Source organism: Lepidochelys kempii, chromosome 8, assembly GCF_965140265.1.
Source record: "Lepidochelys kempii isolate rLepKem1 chromosome 8, rLepKem1.hap2, whole genome shotgun sequence".
In the NCBI taxonomy this organism is placed as follows: domain Eukaryota; kingdom Metazoa; phylum Chordata; order Testudines; family Cheloniidae; genus Lepidochelys; species Lepidochelys kempii.
The window spans coordinates 34,698,469-34,720,142 of NC_133263.1; the positions used below are offsets into that span (position 1 = coordinate 34,698,469).

The following is a 21,674-nucleotide window of genomic DNA, read 5'->3' on the forward strand; positions in this document are numbered from 1 at the left end:
GGCAGAGAGAATATATTGGAGGGTTTAGCTTTGAGTTAGGATCTGATGAACTCCATGGTTCCACACCTTAGCTGGGGCAGAAACACATATAGAGCAACTCCTGTATGGCATGCATGTGGAAGTGGCTTAAAGCCATATTTGCACATCTCTGAGCCTGGGCAGCTGCCCCCCAGCTAACAACCCTAAGGGCTCTCTGGCATGACAAAGGGAAGTCTTGTTTGGGCGCTTAGCCCCCTATGCCAGTGGCAGGGAAGGTGATGGCATATGGCTAGTTAACCTGAAGACTCACAGCCTATAATGTAAGCCTGTGTATCATTTCCCCCTTGTGAGGGGTTCCTGGGTTGCAGGACTCTGCAGGGACAAACTAGATCCAGCCTCTAGTTTTTTTGCAGCAACTCTGTGCTGGAGCAAGGGCCCCTCCAGCTGCACAGATTTTGCCATCTTTAGAAAGGGCTGGAGGACATCTTGTGTTTGGTGCCTCATTTCATTGTAAGCATACAGTTTTGTGTAGTGCCTACAAAGCACGGGCAGATGGCTGCCATATAAATACAACTATTTATTATATCATCAGTAGGGACTCCCGCTGGGGAAACCCTGCAGGAGGCACACGGATTACAAGAGCAGCCCATCATGCCAAATGGGGGGATCCACTCAGCTGAGTGCCTAATCCAGACATTAAAGAGAACAGGACTCTAAAAGGGCATAGTTAGCCCAAGTCTGCATGGCCCAGGGACCAAACCATCTCTCCCTCCTCCCACCGCTGTATTAGAGAAACTGCCTTTGGGATGACACAGCATTAGATCAGACACACTTATGTGACTGTACAGAGGTCTCTGTGACAGGAATGCTGCCGGAAATCCAAGTGTTATCAAAGGGCTTTCTGTGGATACAGAAAATGGAGTGATGGAGGGGGCAGGTGCTACCCTGGGTTAATGTACTAGGCTGTCTCCTGTGTCAGGGTCTGGATGCAGGTCACAGGGGAAATGGAAGTGGTGGCCTCAATCCAGCCTCTAATGGACATTTATCTGAAAAGTAAAAGCATCAGAGAGTACAACCTGCAGCACTGGCTCAGCTGAGTCGAGCCCTGTGCTTGACTAGCCCCTGCTGCCAGTCAGGGAGGATGATATATGGAAGCTACCAGGCCTGATTGCCATGGGCTGGGAAATTCATTGATTGACAGACTGGTGCCTTTTTGTTTTGTTTCTTTGGATGTATAAAGAAGGCCTGAAAGATTTCTCTGCCAATAGCTCCCTTTCGACCCCTCCCCCCTCATTGGAAATTCAAGTCTTAGCCAGCCTTCTTTTCTAAGGAGGCTCTATCAAAAACTGGAGGACAAATATGTTTATGACATCACAGTTACCAAGCAAGAGAAACCTGATTAATTGACAGGAGAAATGATTTCTAATGATTTATTTTTTGTTTAGAATGCCTGAGTTTTTATTTGGGGTTTGTTAACATCTATTTAACTCAAAACCCTAACAAATAGCTGGAAGAAAGGCTCTTTTTTGTTGAATATTCAACATCTTTCAACAAAGGTCTGAGAAGGCTCCTAATCTGAATCTATGAGTCCTCTATGCAGACCTCCAGGGAAGACAAGCGTTGATAGTGGTGGTGTTTCTGAGGGAAGACACAAGCAGAAAGCACACTTAAAAATAAAAACCTAACAGCAGCTTTCGATCCTTCTGTATAAATTGTAAAGCAGCAAAAGAAAGGGTCACCATTAAAAAAAGAACAAAGACCGATCACAGTTGCGTGGGAAAGTCTTTTTCCTTTACAAAGCACAGATGTATAGTTACCTGAATTAGCAAGTACGTGATCAAAAATGCATCCGTTCTTTCGAACCTGAAGAATCTGCATTTTACTAAACAGATTTAAACATTCTGTCACTTACATTAAACGTATTAGAGGTTGAGGACAAGATGCAATATTCCTTAAACACATATATCCCATTATCTGGTATATTAGCATGGACCAAAATGTGAAATGAAAACACTCCCCAAAATGTTTGTATCTTTCTTTAATAATGGAGCTGTTGGCTCACTTGCCTTGTGGAGGGATTTTGCTTAGACCAGCAGTTTGCTCAATAGTTTGTTTATGCACATCCGTCAAAATTCACCAGGTTGTCATGAATTTTTTTTTTTTAAAGCTCAGTCAGATTACAGATATCCTGATCTTAACTCCTGAATAATGGTATTTATAGAGCTAAGGAGTTCCTTAAAATAGCCATCGTTGTCCCCTTCCCTTTGTTCTTCTGCTGCCAGTTCTTCGTACTCGGTGCGGAGCACGTTCAGTGTGGTGCTGAGGGCATAGTCCCCTTGGTATCCGTCCCTGCAGGCGGCCATCAGAATGTGCACTGTTTTTAGAACTTTTTCTCGAGTGTCATGCTCCGGCAATGCCAGGAGATTGGAAATAATCACACACCAGCCCTGTTCCACCACAGCTGGCACCAGGTTCACTTGTTTGTACTGCTGAACTTTCTCTTCCATTTGGTCTTCCTTGTTCTCTGAATCCTCAAGCAGCATCTGCAAGAAACCATGTTAAATTGATTATCTGTATCCAAGAACACCACCTACCCTTACTACTGTTTCCAGCAGGTTATACAGTATATCAGTGCCCATGGGTGAATCCAGACATCCCACAACTCCTGGCTTTTGACAGCACTGTACCCTATTTTATTTCTTTATATGGTGCATGAAGTTATTCATAGATTCATAGATATTTAGGTCAGAAGGGACCATTATGATCATCTAGTCTGACCTCCTGCACAATGCAGGCCACAGAATTTCACCCACCACTCCTAAAAAAGACCTCACACCTATATCTGTGCTATTGAAGTCCTCAAATTGTAGTTTGAAGACCTCAAGGAGCAGAGAATCCTCCAGCAAGTGACCCGTGCCCCATGCTACAGAGGAAGGCGAAAAACCTCCAGGGCCTTCCAATCTGCCCTGGAGGAAAATTCCTTCCCGACCCCAAATATGGCGATCAGCTAAACCCTGAGCATATGGGCAAGATTCATCAGCCAGATACTACAGAAAATTCTTTCCCGGGTAACTTGGATCTTACCCCATCTAAAAACCCATCACAGTCTATTGGGCCTATTTACCATGAATATTTAATTACCAAAACCATGTTATCCCATCATACCATCTCCTCCATAAACTTATCGAGTTTAATCTTAAAGCAAGATAGATCTTTTGCCCCCACTACTTCCCTCGGAAGGCTATTCCAAAACTTCACTCCTCTGATGGTTAGAAACCTTCGTCTAATTTCTAATCTAAATTTCCTAATGGCCAGTTTATATCCATTTGTTCTTGTGTCCACATTGGTACTGAGTTTAAATAATTCCTCTCCCTCTCTGGTATTTATCCCTCTGATATATTTATAGAGAGTAATCATATCTCCCCTCAACCTTCTTTTAGTTAGGCTAAACAAGCCAAGCTCCCTGAGTCTCCTTTCATAAGACAAGTTTTCCATTCCTCGGATCATCCTAGTAGCCCTTCTCTGTACCTGTTCCAGTTTGAATTCATCCTTCTTAAACATGGGAGACCAGAACTGCACACAGTATTCCAGGTGAGGTCTCACCAGTGCCTTATATAACGGTACTAAAACCTCCTTATCCCTACTGGAAATACCTCTCCTGATGCATCCCAAGACGACATTAGCTTTTTTCACAGCCATATCACATTGGCAGCTCATAGTCATCCTATGATCAACCAATACTCCAAGGTCCTTTTCCTCCTCCGTTACTTCTAGTTGATGCATCCCTAGCTTATAACTAAAATTCTTGTTATTAATCCCTAAATGCATGACCTTACACTTCTCACTATTAAATTTCATCCTATTCCTATTACTCCAGTTTACAAGGTCATCCAGATCCTCCTGTAGGGTATCCCTGTCCTTCTCTAAATTAGCAATACCTCCCAGCTTTGTATCATCTGCAAACTTTATTAGCACACTCCCACTTTTTGTGCCCAGGTCAGTAATAAAAAGATTAAATAAGATTGGTCCCAAAACTGATCCTTGAGGAACTCCACTGGTAACCTCCCTCCAACTTGACAGTTCACCTTTCAGTAGGACCCGTTGTAGTCTCCCCTTTAACCAATTCCCTATCCACCTTTCAATTTTCCTATTGATGCCCATCTTATCCAATTTAACTAATAATTCCCCATGTGGCACAGTATCAAACACCTTACTAAAATCTAAGTAAATTAGATCCACTGCGTTTCCTTTATCTAAAAAATCTGTTACTCTCTCAAAGAAGGAGATCAGGTTGGTTTGGCACGATCTACCTTTTGTAAAACCATGTTGTATTTTGTCCCATTTACCATTGACTTCAATGTCCTTAACTACCTTCTCCTTCAAAATTTTTTCCAAGACCTTGCATACTACAGATGTCAAACTAACAGGCCTATAATTACTTGGATCACTTTTTTTCCCTTTCTTAAAAATGGGAACTATGTTAGCAATTCTCCAATCATACGGTACAACCCCTGAGTTTACAGATTCATTAAAAATTCTTGCTAATGGGCTTGCAATTTCTTGTGCCAATTCTTTTAATATTCTTGGATGAAGATTATCTGGGCCCCCCGATTTAGTCCCATTAAGCTGTTTGAGTTTCGCTTCTACCTCAGATATGGTGATGTCTACCTCCATATCCTCATTCCCATTTATCATGCTACCATTATCCCTAAGATCCTCTTTAGTCTTATTAAAGACTGAGGCAAAGTATTTGTTTAGATATTGGGCCATGCCTAGATTATCCTTGACCTCCACTCCATCCTCAGTTTTTAGCGGTCCCACTTCTTCTTTCTTTGTTTTCTTCCTATTTATATGACTATAGAACCTTTTACTATTGGTTTTAATTCCCTTTGCAAGGTCCAACTCTACTTGACTTTTAGCCTGTCTCACTTTATCCCTACATATTCTGACCTCAATAAGGTAGCTTTCCTTACTGATCCCTCCCTTCTTCCACTCCCTATATGATTTCTGCTTTTTCTTAATTACCTCTCTAAGATGCTTGCTCATCCAGCTTGGTCTACAACTCCTGCCTATGAATTTTTTCCCCTTTCTTGGGATGCAGGCTTCCGATAGCTTCTGCAGCTTTAATTTAAAATAATCCCAGGCCTCCTCTACCTTTAAACCCATAAATTCTTCAGTCCAATCCATTTCCCTAACTAATTTCCTTAATTTTTGAAAGTCAGCCCTTTTGAAATCAAAAACCCTAGTTGCAGATTTATTTTTGTTAATCCTTCCATTCAATTTGAACTGAATTAGCTCATGATCACTTGAGCCAAGATTATCCCCTACAACCATTTCCTCTATGAGATCCTCATTACTCACCAAGACCAAATCTAAAATGGCATCCCCTCTAGTCGGTTCAGCAACTACTTGTTGAAGGAATCCATCAGCTATCGCATCTAGGAAAATCTGAGCCCTATTATTATTACTAGCACTCGTCCTCCAGTCTATATCTGGGAAGTTAAAGTCTCCCATGATCACACAGTTTCCATTAGTATTTACTTTATTAAAAACATTAAAAAGGGCTCTATCCATATCCAAATTAGATCCCGGCGGTCTATAGCACACCCCAAGCACTATCCCAGGGGAGGCTCTAATAGTTTTCTTCCCCAATTTAATTATTGCCCAGACAGACTCAGTCATATCCATTTCATCGCTTCTTATTTCTTTACATTCTATCTCATCATTGATATACAGTGCTACTCCACCACCTTTACCTTTATTTCGGTCTTTCCTAAACAGCACATACCCTTCAATACCTGTAGCCCAGTCATGACGACTATTCCACCAGGTCTCTGTTATACCTATAATATCTGGTTTCACTTCCTGCACCAGTAACTCTAGTTCCTCCATTTTGTTACCTAGGCTCCTTGCATTAGTGTACAAACATCTTAATTTTTGCTGTTTGGCCTCACTCACATTCTGTACCCTATTAGGCACGGTTATTTTACTACCAGTATAAGCTATTAGACTTGTATCTACACTGCCCTTCCTCCTACCTACAGCTGTATCCACTCTTACTTCATTTTCTTTCCACTCTATGCTAAATTCTGGCGTGGAGATTACCTGGACATCTCCCAACCATCTCCCCCAAATTCCTAGTTTAAAGCTCTCTTAATCAGTTGTGCCAGCCTCCATCCTAGAAGTCTATTTCCTTCCCTACTCAGATGAAGTCCATCCCGAGAGAACTGTCCTCTATCCATGAATGCCTCCCAATGGCCATACATCCCAAAGCCCTCCTTATAGCACCACTGCCTAAGCCATCTATTGATAGTCATAATCTTGTCACACCTTTGTTGCCCTTCTCTAGGAACAGGCAGAATCCCACTAAAGATCACCTGAGCCTCAATTTCCTTAAGCGTCCTCCCCAGCCTAGCATAGTCTCCCTTAATACTTTCCAGCGAGAATCTAGCCGTATCATTTGTTCCCACATGAAGGATAATTAGGGGATTCTTTCCCGCTCCCTTTAGAATCCTTTTTAACCTCAGGTCTACATCCCGTATCTTAGCACCTGGAAGACAGCACACCCTCCTATTTTCTGGATCAGCTCTGGTTACAGGCCTATCTATTCTTCTCAGTAAAGAGTCCCCAATCACAAAGACCTGCCTTTTCCTAGTGACGGTGCTATTCTCCAGTCTATCCCCTGTTCCCTCTGGCTGCAAGTTTTTTCCATTCCCATTCTCCCTTGTAATCCTTTTTAACCCATCCTGTATCCTCCTGGGGCTCATATTTGGTGTAATCTCCATTAACTCTCCCCCTTTTCCTATAGGACTAACCGCTCTTCTCTTCTTCCTTGTTAGATTTGTTTTGCTTAGTTTTTTTGCATTAGAAATTCAGGTCTTATATACTCTGGAAAGCTCTAGTTGATTGGAGAATGAGTAGAATTATGATATTGCAAGACACTGAAAATCTGATTGAAAGGAGAAGGGAGTGAGGTGAGACTGTTTAAAACACATTTATTTATTTATTTTTTTCATGATCACCTATATAACTCCGGCACATACTAAACACTTTGGATACAAATCCTCTTTGTTAAACACTCAACATCCCCATCCTTAATTTAAGAGTGCTCCCAATTCCCACTGGAAGCGCCTCCAGCAAAGCTAGGGAAGACAGTGTTGCCATTCTTGATATTTCTATGATTAAAAAAAAGCAGAGAGAAAACAAGTTTTGTTTTGAGTGGGGAGAGGGAGATGGGAAACAAAGGGCATAAGCTCAATTTTATAAAATATCCTTTATGGGGCAACTTTATACCAGAACCGAGCAAGCAAAGCCTCAGGTGAATCCGGTGAGATACCAAAGGGAAGCCAGCACAGCTCTATTGAACTGCATGGTAAATCCTCCTACATACAATATACGGTAGAGCTCCGAGAATCCAGAGGAGGACAGCGAGGTGCACTGGACACTGGTAGAGCCTTTGTGCTGTTCCACATGAGACCCCCCTCCCCCCCATTTAATAAAGGAGAAAAGGGCAGAAAAAGTCCCTGTCAAGTCAATTCCTTAAACTGTTCTTATTTGAAGCCATTGCCTGAAGGCTTCACTGCGCCCGTGGCCTCGGTGCTGCTGTCTGCAGCAAATGGCAGAGAGTTGACTTTTTAGCCTGCTGGCATTTCAGGCCTCATTTTTGCTTTCCATTGCCTTTTCTAGGAGGTGGGGGGGGGTCTATCCAGGATCCTCCCCCCACATCTTTCACACTGTGGTTCGCCAGCGGCACCATGCTCAAGCTCTACATCATCACAATTCTCTCTCTCTAGCTGAACTTAGCTCATTGGTGCTGCTCTGACAACAGCCAGAAGGGGATGCTTGGGCCAAGCCCCAGTGCTCTGTTCCCCACATCCAGAGACCAGGCACGTGGCTTCCACAGTGGTCCCAGCTCCTGCTGGCCCAGGAAGCGAGGGTATGAGCTAGGATCTTGATTGTGCCATGGCCCAACCGAATGCTCACCTTATGCCAGCCCTAAATAAAAGGTGCATCCATTCTGTTCAGTGCACTTATATGGACATTCGACAGCCTTGCCATGAGTGAGCTGAGACGTGGATTCCCACCCCACAGTCACAGTTATGACTGGTACATTTAGGGCTTTGCAGCGGGGACTGAGCTGGCTTAGCATACTCTGAGTAAAGATACTCACAGGGCAGGTGTCACACTGAAGAACCTGTGCATCCTTTTACAGCTGGCTTCAATACTAAACACTGATGTTAAAGATTTGGCCCTAGCAGAGCTGGTAGGTGAATGTGAGAAGCAGTCGTTGACATATATAGGAATCCCATGCATGTGTCACGGGCTGGAATGTGACCCTAGATGTATCTCTCAGTCTGTGTGCCAGAAGGAGCTGATCATGCCACCATTTCCCAAAGAAGAGCAATATGGGGTCTGTTTCCCTTTAAGAGCTATTCCACTGGCTTGGCTGGTGGCCTCCTGTGATAATTACTATGTATGCGCTTCATTAATTAGATCTGAAAAGCGCAAGTCTGCTTGCTACCATATCATCATTAAGAGAAGATTAGGGCTTTTACAGATCTGATAAGAACAAATCCAAATGTGCAGAAGAAAAAGGCTGGAAATCAGCAGAGATACAGTGAAACTGGCCCAAAGGATGAGCCTTGCTAATAAGCAACCCCCTGTCTGGCGGGACCACTTGAGTCTCCTCAAGGTTTCCTGTAACATTTTATCTGACCTTTAATTAAGGGCCCTCTGCTACCTAGCTGACTTTTGTTGATCCCATGGGTGGTTGTTCCTGGCATGTTTCACAGCATTGTATTTATACTTTGATTTACCATATGTGAGGAGAAAAAGAAGAAAAACTCAGGTGAGATTTCCCTTCCCACAATCCTGCAGGAAAGCCATTTCCACCACCTGGAAAACTTTATTTTCAATGCACACAGATTGTCCATCCATTCAGGGTTAAACAGAGACAATGAAGCAGGAAAAGCAGTTCAGAACCATCTTCTCTTCTGCTTCATTTCACTGAGCTGCCACCGGCATGGGCTGGAGTTAGTTTTGCTTCATTTAAAAAAAATTTAAAAATAGCAGCCTATTCTTTTCAGTCAATCACCCGGAAGCTAGCACTTTACAGCATGTTGTGACATCACCACTTATTCAGATTGATCCAGCACCTTACCAGGTGCTGTTTTTTCCCATTTTGTCTGCAGATGCAACAAGAGAGCAGCCTGTGATGTACATCCTAGAAAGTAGTTTTCACACTCAAAAGAGCTATAAATGTCATTGTTTTTGTATAAAACTTAGAATTTGTTGGGTGTGCAGATTATCTCAAGATAGACTGAATCTGTGAACAGATGGAGTTGCTAAAAGTACAGTATTAAAACACAGAATGTTATTAAAGGGACAATGCTAAGACAAGTCATAGATACAAATTCCTTATTTGTGCCATTGAAGGGACAGGGTTAACTTATATTGGACCCAATATTTATATTTTATAAAACTTCAGAGTAGCAAAAATATTTCCATCTCTTATAAAAAGTCAATTGAAAACAAATTTTAAAACATATAATTTATTTTTCTTCAAGGTCTGAAACCCAAAGACTACAGCAATAAAAATCTGCAGGTGAAACTGACTATAAACAGAAGTGAAACTTGACCTAATTGATTTTCATTCTCCAATGTAATAGAAATGCAGAATATAAACAACAAATCAAACACTGGCTAGTAAAACAGGGTTTTAAACTGACATTTACAGTAATAATCAAAGGTGGTGTTAAGTAAAATAGGTTTAGATGTTTGCTTAGTTACAACTTAAGATTTACAAATGTACAGTTCCCCCCAAAAAAACTAAAAGAATTACAAAAATCTAGCTAGTTTGCACAGCGATACCCTGGTAACTCTCTTTGCATTTCATTCACTTTGGACAATGAAACCAGAACGATCAGTTTCATTTCCTGGCTCTCCTGCACCCTAGCACACGTTCTTGATTTTAACACTTCAGGGTAAAAAACCCACCACCAACAAAACAAACATTGATTTTATTGTTAAAAAGATGCTTAAATGGCTGTACAATATTTTCAAGCTTCAGACACAAGATCAAACCAGGTTTCAGAGTAACAGCCGTGTTAGTCTGTATTCGCAAAAAGAAAAGGAGTACTTGTGGCACCTTAGAGACTAACCACCTTAGAGATCAACCCAGGGAGTACAAACTGCCTATGCAATATGGAACCCAGCTCCACAGGGGCTTCTCTTGTAGTGCTGCAGGGAGGCGTATTGGAGCAGAGCGGGCCCCCCATCCCCTGGAGATAGAGGCGATGCAGGGCGGAGGGAGGGCGAGGGACATGCAGGGTCACATGCCCTTCCAGATTTACTGCTTGGCTTGTACTGATCATGCTCAGTAACACTGCTGAAGCCGCTGAACCCAAATCTCCACACCCCAACCCCACCCCACTATCAGCAGGCACAGGTTGTCTTTGCCTGGGGAGTTCCTTGGTACGATGCTTGTTTGGCCTTGATACAACTGCCCTTTAATGAAGATTAACTGCCCTTTAATTAAGTACTGTCTTGCATTGCTATAACTGTTCCCGATTCACATGCATTTCCTCACTCCCAAGAGTGTATATAGCTCACATCTTCACTGCCATCCAGTGAACATGGACTCCAGCAAACTGCCCCACAGCGCTCTTACCTTTTCCAAAATCAGGTCGTAGAGCAGCGTCACAACACGTATGTAGAGACTCTCCATGCCTTTTTCTTTGAAGAGATTTCTAAGTACTTGAAGGCCACCAAGCTTGAGGAATTGCAGCTGGGCATAGGGGAAGTGTCTCAGCATTGAAGACAAAGCAAAGAGAGCCTGGCAAGCACAACAGTTAATCAGTCTCCTAGTCCAGCGACAGCTGCCATTTCTGAATGAACTCTTGCTCAGTGATCTGTATTCTGAAGAGCCCTAGCATTCTGGCTTCATTTTCCTTTACGGATTGCCACAAAAGGCAGCTGATTAATGCTACATAATATGGGTGTGATTTAAAAGCCTATTAACAATCTCACTTAATGACTTCTGATCAGGGGAGAAAAACACAACTGTGTTCACTCATGACTTGCTGTTCTGCAAACACTTGCCCTCATTAATTTAAATCTCTCATCACCAGCGAGGTGGTATCTCTGCATGAAACCTGAGTGTGGTGTCTGATCCCCCAGCTATCTTCTTTTCCAGGAACTTGAAGACCATGGGTACGTCCACATTGCGGTCAGAGGTGGGACTGCAGCTTGTGCAGACATACCCACACTAGCTTTAATCTCGCTAGCTCAGGTACCAGAGCAGTGAAGCTGCAGCACCATGTGCTTCGGGTGGGGCTGTACAAGCCTGCCCATAACCCTGGCTAATTACTCCTGATGAAGACTGTGCTGCTGCAGTTTCACTGCTCGAGCTCTCTCAGTTAAAGCTAGTGTAGACATACCCCCTGCTTCATCCTGTAACCTCTTCTGACTTCAGGGGGTACTGCAGGTGCTCAACACCCCTCAGGATCAAGCCCTTTGACTTTTCTCCAGGTTAGATGCTGTCAACACATCAATGCAGCTCTCACAGACTGAGACTGCCCACATCAATTGTATATACTCTTAGACCTTAAGGCCAGAAGGGACCATTCTCTGAACCTGTTCCAGTCTGAATTCATCTTAAAGATGGGAGACCAGAAGTGCACATAGTATTCCAGATGAGGTCTCACCAGTGCCTTGTATAATGGCAACAACACTTCCCTGTCTCCACTGAAAATACCTCCCCGATGCATCCTAGGACTGCATTAGCCTTTTTCACAGCCACATTAAATTGGCGGCTCATAGTCTTCCTGTGATTAATCAATACAACCAGGGATTTCTCCTCCTCTCTCACTCCCAACTGATACATCCCCAGCTTATAGCAAAAATTCTTGTTGTTAGTTCCTAAGTGCATGACTTTGCACTTTTCACTATTAAATTTCATCCCATTTCTAGTTTTCAAGATCATCCAGATCTTTTTGTATGGTATTCCGGTCCTCCTCCATATTGGCAATACCTCCCCCAACTTTGCATCATCCACAAATTTTATTAGCACACTCCCACTTTTTGTGGGAATGTCATGAATGAAAAGCTTAACTTTATTATCTCAGCTGTACAGAATCTTCCAAGAGAAGTTACTTTGGAGCAATTACTTTAAATAGTGTCAGATACAGTGTACAGTTCATGGCACTGCCTCCCTATTAAGGCAGGTTCCAAACAGTTTTGTCTAGTGGTTCAATTGCAGTACTGGGAGTCAGGATTTCTGGGTTGTGTTCCTGGTTTTGCTACTGATTCACTGTGTGACACATGGCACATCATTTTACCTTTCTGTGTCCCAGGTTCCCTCTCTGTGAAATGAGGAGATCATCACTGGCCTACCCTACAGGTGTACTGTGAGGCCTAACTGATGTTCAGGAAGAGCCTGAGATCCCTGGGTGAAAGGGTCTAGAAGCACAAAGGATTTATATTCTTTATCTCCCAGGACAATTGACTGAGGCTGCTGCTTACACAAGGGTTACATCTGTCTGTATCTGATGCAAGCAGTCTGCTGTTGCTACAGTTCCCCAAGGAGCGTGATAAACAAATGCAGCGCTAGAGTGTGGAGTTGCACAAGAGGCTCTTTCTAAATATCAGAGCTGAGATAGGGAAATACTCTGTGCTTAAAGCTTGTTGTAGCCAATGCACCTTGCATTCCTCCTGCTATAGTGGGGATAAGCCTGAATATGCAGGAAGGAGCAGGTGACCAGTCCAAATGACTGTGGAAGCTAATGGCTAAGACATTGTTCTGAATCTTTCTTGTATTAGATACAAGGTTTGGGATAGGTGTAGGGCCAATAAGATTTTTACTTTGATTTGATTTAGCTGCTGATATTAATTCAGTCTATGGTATTTATATAGCCTTAATCACCACAATACTGAAGCACTGAAACAGAGTAACATGAGAGAGGCAGGTTGCAGATCAAGATGGGTTCTGCTCTCACTGAGCTTTGTTAACTTGTATTTCAGGCAGTAGGTCTGTTAAACTGGACCTATGTCCATCACTTGAACTGAACCCAAGCCAATGATTGTCTCCTTCTGGGGTTTTGCAGTCTGGATTCTGTGCCCAAATACCCTGACAAAGCCTATGCTCAAATCTCCAGCCCAACCAGCAGAAGTAGTACCAGGATTCTGGTGGATGTCACTTTGGCAGACAAGCATCCAGCCCCATCAAAGCTCAGATAGCTTGGATAAATATTGAACATCTGAGTGTTTCTCTAATCCTTCAGAACTCACTGATGTACACCAGTCACTCTTACCTCCCTGTTCACTGCTCTCACTGAGTGCATCTTGTCTTAAACTGGATTATGAACTCTGATTCTGTGCGAGTACAAACCCAATTCTTCTTGGGCTCTTTGGGCACTACCGCAGCACAGATAACTCATCCTAATATAAAGCATTACTTTGGCTAGGGATGGAGACGTTTAGGTGCTCTCTCCCTTTCAGAGCTGTTACAGACCTGAGGTTAAGGCTGAGGAAGGAGGCAATCTGTGGCTAAATTACTGATTTTTACACCTCTCTGATATTCACAAAAATGGTTACTTGAGGCGATATGTTAAGTGTTAAGAAAGGCACCCAGACTGCCATTCTGCCCCTCAGGAAAGGCTGCTGCTGAAACAAGAACTATTACGGAGATCATCCATCTCAGAGCCTGCCAACAATGGGAATTGACTCCTTAGTGCACAATGGTGGGACACGTTTCCTGCACCCACTGTGGGCAAATCAGAACAGACAGCTATTTTTTCCCAGTCCAATATATTTCTATTTTATAATCTCTTAGTTGCCTGCAGTAGTTTAGTGGATGCTTCTGTCTCCTCTTCACCACCAGTCCATAGTAACAGTGTGCTGGCATGTTGCCTCCTCCTCCACCCAAGCATGGCTGGATGGGAAATATAACTCTCCTGCACTCACCATGTTTTCATTCTGATGGGAGTAAAAATCTCTCCCTGTCACGCATGAATGTTACATGCATTGCAGCTGATGCTGAAACCAGAGCCATCCCCTTTGTTCAGAAAAAGGCCTTAAAGATTGTCATACTGGATGGTGGGGTCCTAGATTTGAAGAGAGACTGTCACAACTAGGAGTATTTTGTCTGGAAAGGGGATGGGTTCAGAAGACTAGACAGAAGCATCCAAATTATGACAAGGACAGTGAAAACCTTACCCTATCATAACACAAGAAGAAGGGTCACTCAATTAAACTCCATGCCATGCTGAAAGGTCTCTCTGGAGTCCTTTGTTACAGCTCAGTCAGTAAATTATTTTAAATTAAAGAAAATATTGGGGTGCTTTCTCTGCCTCTGGTGAGGTCACCCCATCTCTGAATGCTGCCAGAGGTCTTTGAAAAAAGAAAAAGTTTTGCTTTTGAAATGAAGCAGACTGCACTTCAGGGCAATGGTTTTCAAACCTTTCCCTAGATACCTCCCCACCATCCCTGTGAGGTAATCACACGCCCTGCATCACGCACGCTGGGCTAGGCCAGCAGGATGCTCAGTGTCGTTTTCAGGAAGATGCTGTAACCATTTCTAGCAAGTGCAGCTTTACACAAGCCTGCCTGCCCAGCTTTGACAAGGAGGGAATCTTTTCATGCAAGTGAATACATGCCTCAGTCTCTCCATACACCTCTCTGTGGCCCTTTCTTGAGACTCAGGAGTTTATCACAGGCTAGAGGGGAACACTTTCATGGGATCCTCTTTTATAATACAGACAGCACATCACTGATACTAATAGCAGGTGCATTAAGGTTGAGTAACAGGAGCTACTTTTTCCACTCCGCCTGTGGAATTCACTGTGCCAGAAGGTCACTGAGTCAAACGCTGGGCCTGGATTTGAAAAGGAGCTAGATAATTTTATGGCCAACAACAACCATTTGTAGCTTTGCATGTTAAGATAAGGGTAATCAGATCTCATGCTTGAGCGAATAAACTGATCACTGAAGAGGAGAGTGAAGAATCCCGTACCCCAGCGTACAGAACTACACATTTAGCTAGGGGCATTAGGAGAGCTTTTCGCCTTCCTCTGAAGCATCAGATATTGGCTCCTGCTTGAGGCAGGATGCCGAAGTGGATGTAGCAATTATCTTCTCCAGAACGTCGACTCCTATTCATTAGCCTGTGATCTTTATGTCGGGATCTGCTCCCTCCCTCCCAGACTATCTAACACACAGCACTGCCTGTCCAACAGTATGAACTCACTGTGTGATCTGAGTTTTCCTTTTAAAGTAGGGCAAGGCCTATCGCTACCATGAGGTGACAACTGGGGGCTGGCTAATGGCTCTGTACACCAGAGAGGCAAGTTTTCCCTGTCAATACACAACTGCAGCTTGTTAACTATAACATGGGTCACCTTGAGTACACTGAAAGAAGAACAGAACCCAATCAGCCTGGATGGAATGGGGCAGGGAAATGCCCATGGACCTCAGAGCTGAATCTGACCCTCTGAACATAGCCTGACACCACTTCTGTGAATGTGCCTCATTATAAAGCACCACATATCCATGAACAGGTGACACAGATCACATTACTATGTAATGGTGCCAATGCAAGACTATACACCTGGGTGTCATATTTAGGAAACGTTAATACACACACACACTTTGGCCAATTTACCTTTTTCTTCACAGCCAATGGTTGTTCCGTAGCCAAAATAACCAGCAGTTTTTGTAGAGCACCACCCTCAATTGCTTCCACCTGAACTTTGGGATTGCTGAAGGAAAAAGCAAAACAAACGTCAGGAACAGACACTAGATCACAGGGAAACTAAACAGGTTAGCACACACTTTGCTGCACGCTTGTTTCTAGCTAAGGCGTTTTGGTTTTTTTAATAGTGGGGATGAGTTTCTTACAAGATGTACTGCAAGGCGTTAACGAATATAAAGCATCTATTTCAAATTGGATTGTTTAACAACATCTGCCTGAATTCCTTCCTATATGAGGGACTGTCTATGAAGGTGACACCTGCTGGTGAAATTTGTCACTGCATAGCTGATCTAGGAACTGTTTTTGTCATTAGGGCAAGCACGTGTTTTTGTGTACGTAAAACCTCAAGCTAAACAGAAACACTTACTCTTAAAAGCCAACCAGATGCTGATAGTTGCCATGTACTTTATTTACTCCAAAGAGAGCTATTAGCACAGGCAGGGTCACCTAAATGTGTGTGATTTGGGAGATCCTAGTATCACACTGCAAAACATTTTGCTTCTTTCTCCTGATCAGAATGAATACATCCCTGATAGGAGATTGTTAGGGTGCCTCTGGCATCAGCACCACCACCACAGGACTCTGGGTGTGAGCTTCTGAGGCTACCTGGAGGATGAGAGGGAGGGCCAGTGAGGGAAGCAATATAGTAGCCATTTTTATGCACTCTGAAACATGGAGAACAAAGCACCTGGTCTGAAATCAGTGACATGTCCAAAGTCAAACTATGTATGGCAGAATCAACAATGAAACCATCTGAGATCCCAATTTGAAAATTCAATATATGGAAACCACATTTTTACATAAACTACCATTTATTTTCATTTAGGCGTCATGGCTTCTGTTAATTGCTTTCATTAATAACTAATTAAAGTTGTGTTACTTAATTAGCCAACTAGCACACATTTCAGCAAGGGACAGAATAATAGATATCTTCTCTCTGTAGTTTCTGTTACTTCTTCTTGCGGCCTGCATGGCAAAAGGTTGCAGCAGAGAAGGTGCGGTTACTAGACTAGGACAGTTCACAAATGTAGATCTGTGATTTTGGTGAGTCACCTCCTTCATTTACCTGCCCTGGGCTAATGGAAGCTAAGCTGCCACAGGCCTGGACCACCCAGCTGGGCCGCCATACTGATGTGAAGAGCGCCTATTTGCATCGCCACCAAACCCTCCCAGTCTGACTCTCAATACCCTCGTCTTGCTGAGGTTGCCAATGCTGGTTGGTGGGAACTACTCCAACAGCTGGATATCAGCAGGTTGCCCAGAAACATCACAGCTTCCTTTGTGTTGACTGGGTGATTCCTGCCCATGGATCCATTTACAGAAGCTTCTCTCCTCTTTTGCATAGGTATGTATTTATTTATTGCAGGATCGTGCTTGTCAAAAGTTAGCCCACATTTTTAAGTCCAGGACAGATACTCTGGATCGCTTTTCCTTCATACAACCCTTAGGAGGCATGTATGGTACAATACAGTATGTAACATGGGGTAAAGGCCATCATACTTCTTGGTTGGCTGTAAAGTGAAGTCAGTGTCCCAATCAATTTCAAACCGACTGGCCTGGTTGAGGGAGGCATCTAAAACATACCTGCTGAGGGAAATGTGGCTTTGCAAGTTACCTAACCATGCTGGCTACCAAAGTCTGGTCTACACTACTGACCTATATCGGTATAACTATGTTGCTCAGGGGCTCAAACTCTAGCCTCATCTGGAGGCATAAGAAACGTTTCAGTTTTGGTGCCATGTAACTGACTGGCGCCGAAAAGATCAATATAATCAGTAAAGCAACAGAAAGTGAAATGTGACTGACATAATCTGAAAGTGATGGCAGCACAACACATAAGGGGCATGCTAGGCATTCTGTGCTGTTCCTTCTGGGTGTACTAGGTTCTCATTAGTAAATATCTTTTTGTTACCACAGGTGTTAACCTAGCAGTGATCTCTCCCATCACCATTTCTCGCCTTTTGTTCACACCAACTGCACCATTAATCCCTTTCACTTTATATTCCAACTGTCCCTTAATGGCCTTTTATTCCAGTTCTCACTTTCCACCGCTCTCTTGTTCCTCAGTTTCTATTAACACGCTGATTTATTTAAACACTTCTCTGTCACTGCCCAGCCTGTACTGTAGGACACGTCTTTCACCATATCTGCAGAAGGGACATTTGTCCCCAAAGCTTGTGAATTATAAATTATGACTTGGGTCTAACACACACAGTCTCACATTATGCAGTTTTCCTTATGGATTATAAATGGCTACAACCTCTGTCCACTGTACAGATGGGCTGGAGCTGTATAATTCCAGTTCTGGACCTGAACTGCCCCATAGTTTGTGGGTCTTGGGTCCATCTAACACCTTGGCTTCAGGAGTTCTCATACTTAGTGGTACATGTGCGCATTTCTGGTAAGGCTACTGAAACAAGAGAGTATCAAGGAAGGCAACACATTCCTTATGGCCTCTTCTCAGATAACACTGCACAGGAATGTGGGGGTTTGAATAAAGTGTGCCCATCACACATGGGGTATATGAACCATCCAATGCAGGGCAGACTAGGCCTGGCTAGGCCAGGGAAGATGTGATGTTGGGCACATTTTACTGCCTCTCTGAAACCCTTTGTGGGAATGTGTGCGGCAGCCAGCCAGCTCGGGGCCTGACCAAACAAGCTCGCTGCTTTCCAGGCAATATTTTAGGCACACACTTCATGTGCTCTGATTTGCAGATCAAAATTTACATACAGTAATAACAATAAAAAGGCAGGGAGGCTCCAGGGTTAATACAGGAGGCTGGAAATCACTATTTCTGGGCTGTATTCACTATTCTGTCACCAACTAACTGTGCCATCTTGGGAAAGTCACATGAAGCCAGCTCCTGCCAGCCTTATTATGGGCTGTTCCCAGGGTATGGTACTGCTCAGCTCGAGTGGCCAAATCCAGCCCTTAACCACTAGGTGGCTCATTTTACCCAATGGAGTTAGTACCATTAACACAGGGGTGCTGGAAGGGTGATCTCTTTAATGTCTGTGAAGTGCTTGGCCAGCCTGGATGGACAGGGACTTTCAGCGTCTGAGATAAGTTCAGAGTATTGTTGTTAATAAAAAACCCTGGACACCAAAGAGGCCGACATGCATAGAGCGGGTTGCAGAGTCCTGTTTATACCACAGCACATGAAGACATGTTATCTCTCTCTTTTATTGTGAGCAATTCTCTTCAGACTATACCCAGAGTGCTGAGCTCTCATTGGTTGGGGTGGGGGGAGAGATAAGGAGAGATAAGTCTCAGCCTTTTTCAATCTGCAAATACTTTACAGAGGTTTAAAGTTAGTGCTGCAGCGTGCTTCTTTGGGGGTGAGCATGGAAGTGTCTAGATGCTGAAGGGTTCCTCCTTGGTGGGGTTGGCGGTGAGAAATGAATATGCACATTTGGACCAAAATGTGTAGCTGTCTTTGTGCCTGATCCCAAGCAGTGCTCAGCACTCAGTACCCCTGGGCGCTTGCTTTCTGAGGAAAGAATACATGCACCAGCCTTTCTTGACTTTGAAGCAGCACTTGTGCTGCAGTTAGACTGAGGTCACATGTCTCTGCTACAGCAGAACATTTAGAATTGTTACGATTACCAGAAAGCTGCTGGAGCAGTCAGTGCCAAGAAACATACAAGAGAAAGACAGAGACAGGCAAAGGGGGTCATAAAAACAGAAAGATAAATGGGTTGGGGCAGGGAGAATCATCAAATTGAACCAATGGCTTAATATTAGCTCATAAAAATGAAGCAAACATAAAGCTTTCCTGTGTCAATCAGGGTGCAAGGCAATCTATCAGAAACCATTTCTGCAGGGAGATTAGAAGCAGGATCAGTTTGGGTTTTGCTTTTCTTATCATTATAATGACTCCGTGTTTCGGAGACGGCAGATCTGATGTGCGGATTCCAGATTCTAATTACCAGGTTGACCTCAATATAGAAAAAAACAAAGATTATGAAAGCCACCTACTAATGGCTTCCTTTGATTTTTTTTTTCCTCACTCAATAGCTGAGATACTGAGAGACTCTATTAATAACAAGCCATATTTTGTGGACTGAACAGCAGAAGCACAATAAAGCAGCAGCCAGTACTATAAAAGGTGTCAAGGAGAGAAAATCCAGCTGCTTCTCTTTCCAGCCTAGCTCTCCACTTGCAAAGCTTTTGAGAAAATGAAGCCTCCATTTGGAGGATTTTGGGGGTGGAGGAGTTGAAGACAGCAAATTCTTCAAAACGAGGAGAGTTCCATCCACATTCAGGGGGTTGTGGAAAATGAATGGCCAACCAGGATTGAATAATGGCTGAGATGTGGTAATGAAGACTGAAGCTACAGTGTCAAAGCAGAGAAGAGGCAAAGAATAAGTAACCCTGAGGGAATGGTACTGGAAGATATAACAAATCCCTCCATTCCAAAGATACCACAGCACATTATAAACATCAGTTAAGCTGTTTCATGTGAGGCAAGAGGCCTTACACAACGTATAATTCACCTGTGGGACTCACTGCCTTAAGATATCATTGAGGAAAAAGGCTTAGTAGGATTAAAGAAAGGGGTGGGACATTGATGTGGATAATAGGATAAAAATATAAGGAATATAAAGGCACATGTTTCAGGGCATAGGCCAAGCACTACCTTATAGTGAGTAGGAGGAACCTCCCCCCATGGCAGTGGTTCTCCAACTTTTGTACTGGTGACCCCTTTCATACAATAAGCCACTGAGTACAACCCCCCATATAAATTAAAAAGCCACTTTTTTTTAATGTTTAAAACTATTATAAATGCTGGAGGTGAATCAGGGTTTGGAGTGGAGGCTGATAGCTCGTGACCCCCCTGTGTAATAACCTCACAACCCTCTGAAGGGTCACAACCCCCAGTCTGAGAACCCTTGCCCTATGAGAAGACTATTCTTTAATTGTCTATTGTGGCAGCTTTGCACCTTCCTCTGCAGCATATGGTACTGGTCACTCAGAGACATGACACTGGACTTGCTGGACCCTTGATCTAACCTAGTTTAGCAATTGCCATAGTCCCAGGGCTTTGCCAACCACCCCAATGCCAGTTCACACAACAGTCCACAAACTTTCCCACTGGTCCAGCTGGTGCACAAATTACAAGCCATAATGTTTGTGTTCCTGCATTTATAGATACACAAATGCTGACTTCCATATCTCTGATCTATAAATGCGAAGCACTGCCTGTAAGGTCATGTGAGTTTGTAAAGTTCCTACGCTATGGCTCAAGTCTCACTGAATCTGGCCTCTGCACTACATACAGGTAATCGCCAGCATAAAGATGAGCAGTCCAATGTTTGATTGAGAGATAAGTTCAAGCACCAGAACTAAAACATGGCTTTGCCAACCACAGAAAAAAATGTTTTAGGTATCCTTTGATTTGTGTATCAACAGGCCTTGCAGCAGGGTGTATTTCCTGGGGGCCAGGGCAAACACTTGATGCATACACCAACAGATACGTTCAGTTCTTTTATGCAAGCCCCCTCCGTCACCATTTCAAGAGGCATGCTGAAGTCTCCTGAAAAGTAAACTTCTCACAGGGCCCTGTAGCACATTGGGCTGCTGCAGTTGGTTGCAGAGAGGTGTGTCTCAGAATCTCAGAGACACAACTTTTTATCAGTCACAGATTTTCTATGTCCAGCTTCTCCACATGTGTTTCAGACACCACTGTGAATTCAACACAGCAGAGAAGCCTGAGTTCCTTGCCTCTCCTTCACTCTTTAACCTTGGCATCTAAATTAATGAGAGCAAGTTCTGCAAAGCTGCCCTACCAAAACAGGGCAGCTACTCTCTGGAATCAATATCTAACAGTGATTCGTCTGAAAGGGCGTGTGAGCTGAACTCCATGCAGCTGCTTGACAAATTTTCTCCATCTCAACATACTGGGAAATGCTCTATGGCGTTGCCCCTAGAATTCAGCAGAATG

At 43.5% G+C, this 21,674-nt stretch overlaps 1 protein-coding gene across 2 annotated transcripts in view; it reads right to left on the reverse strand.

Moving 5' to 3' along the window:
• Positions 1–1,430: 1,430 nt before the first annotated feature.
• Positions 1,431–21,674, reverse strand: part of SIL1 (SIL1 nucleotide exchange factor) — a 230,001-nt gene continuing 209,757 nt past the window's right edge. For both annotated transcript variants that reach the window (XM_073356007.1, XM_073356006.1), the window contains 3 exons: positions 15,638–15,734; positions 10,649–10,813; positions 1,431–2,522 (listed from right to left, as the gene is read on the reverse strand). In XM_073356007.1, the coding sequence (XP_073212108.1) occupies positions 2,157–2,522; positions 10,649–10,813; positions 15,638–15,734 (628 nt within the window). In that variant the 3' untranslated portion in view covers positions 1,431–2,156. The remainder of the gene's footprint in view (positions 2,523–10,648; positions 10,814–15,637; positions 15,735–21,674) is intronic.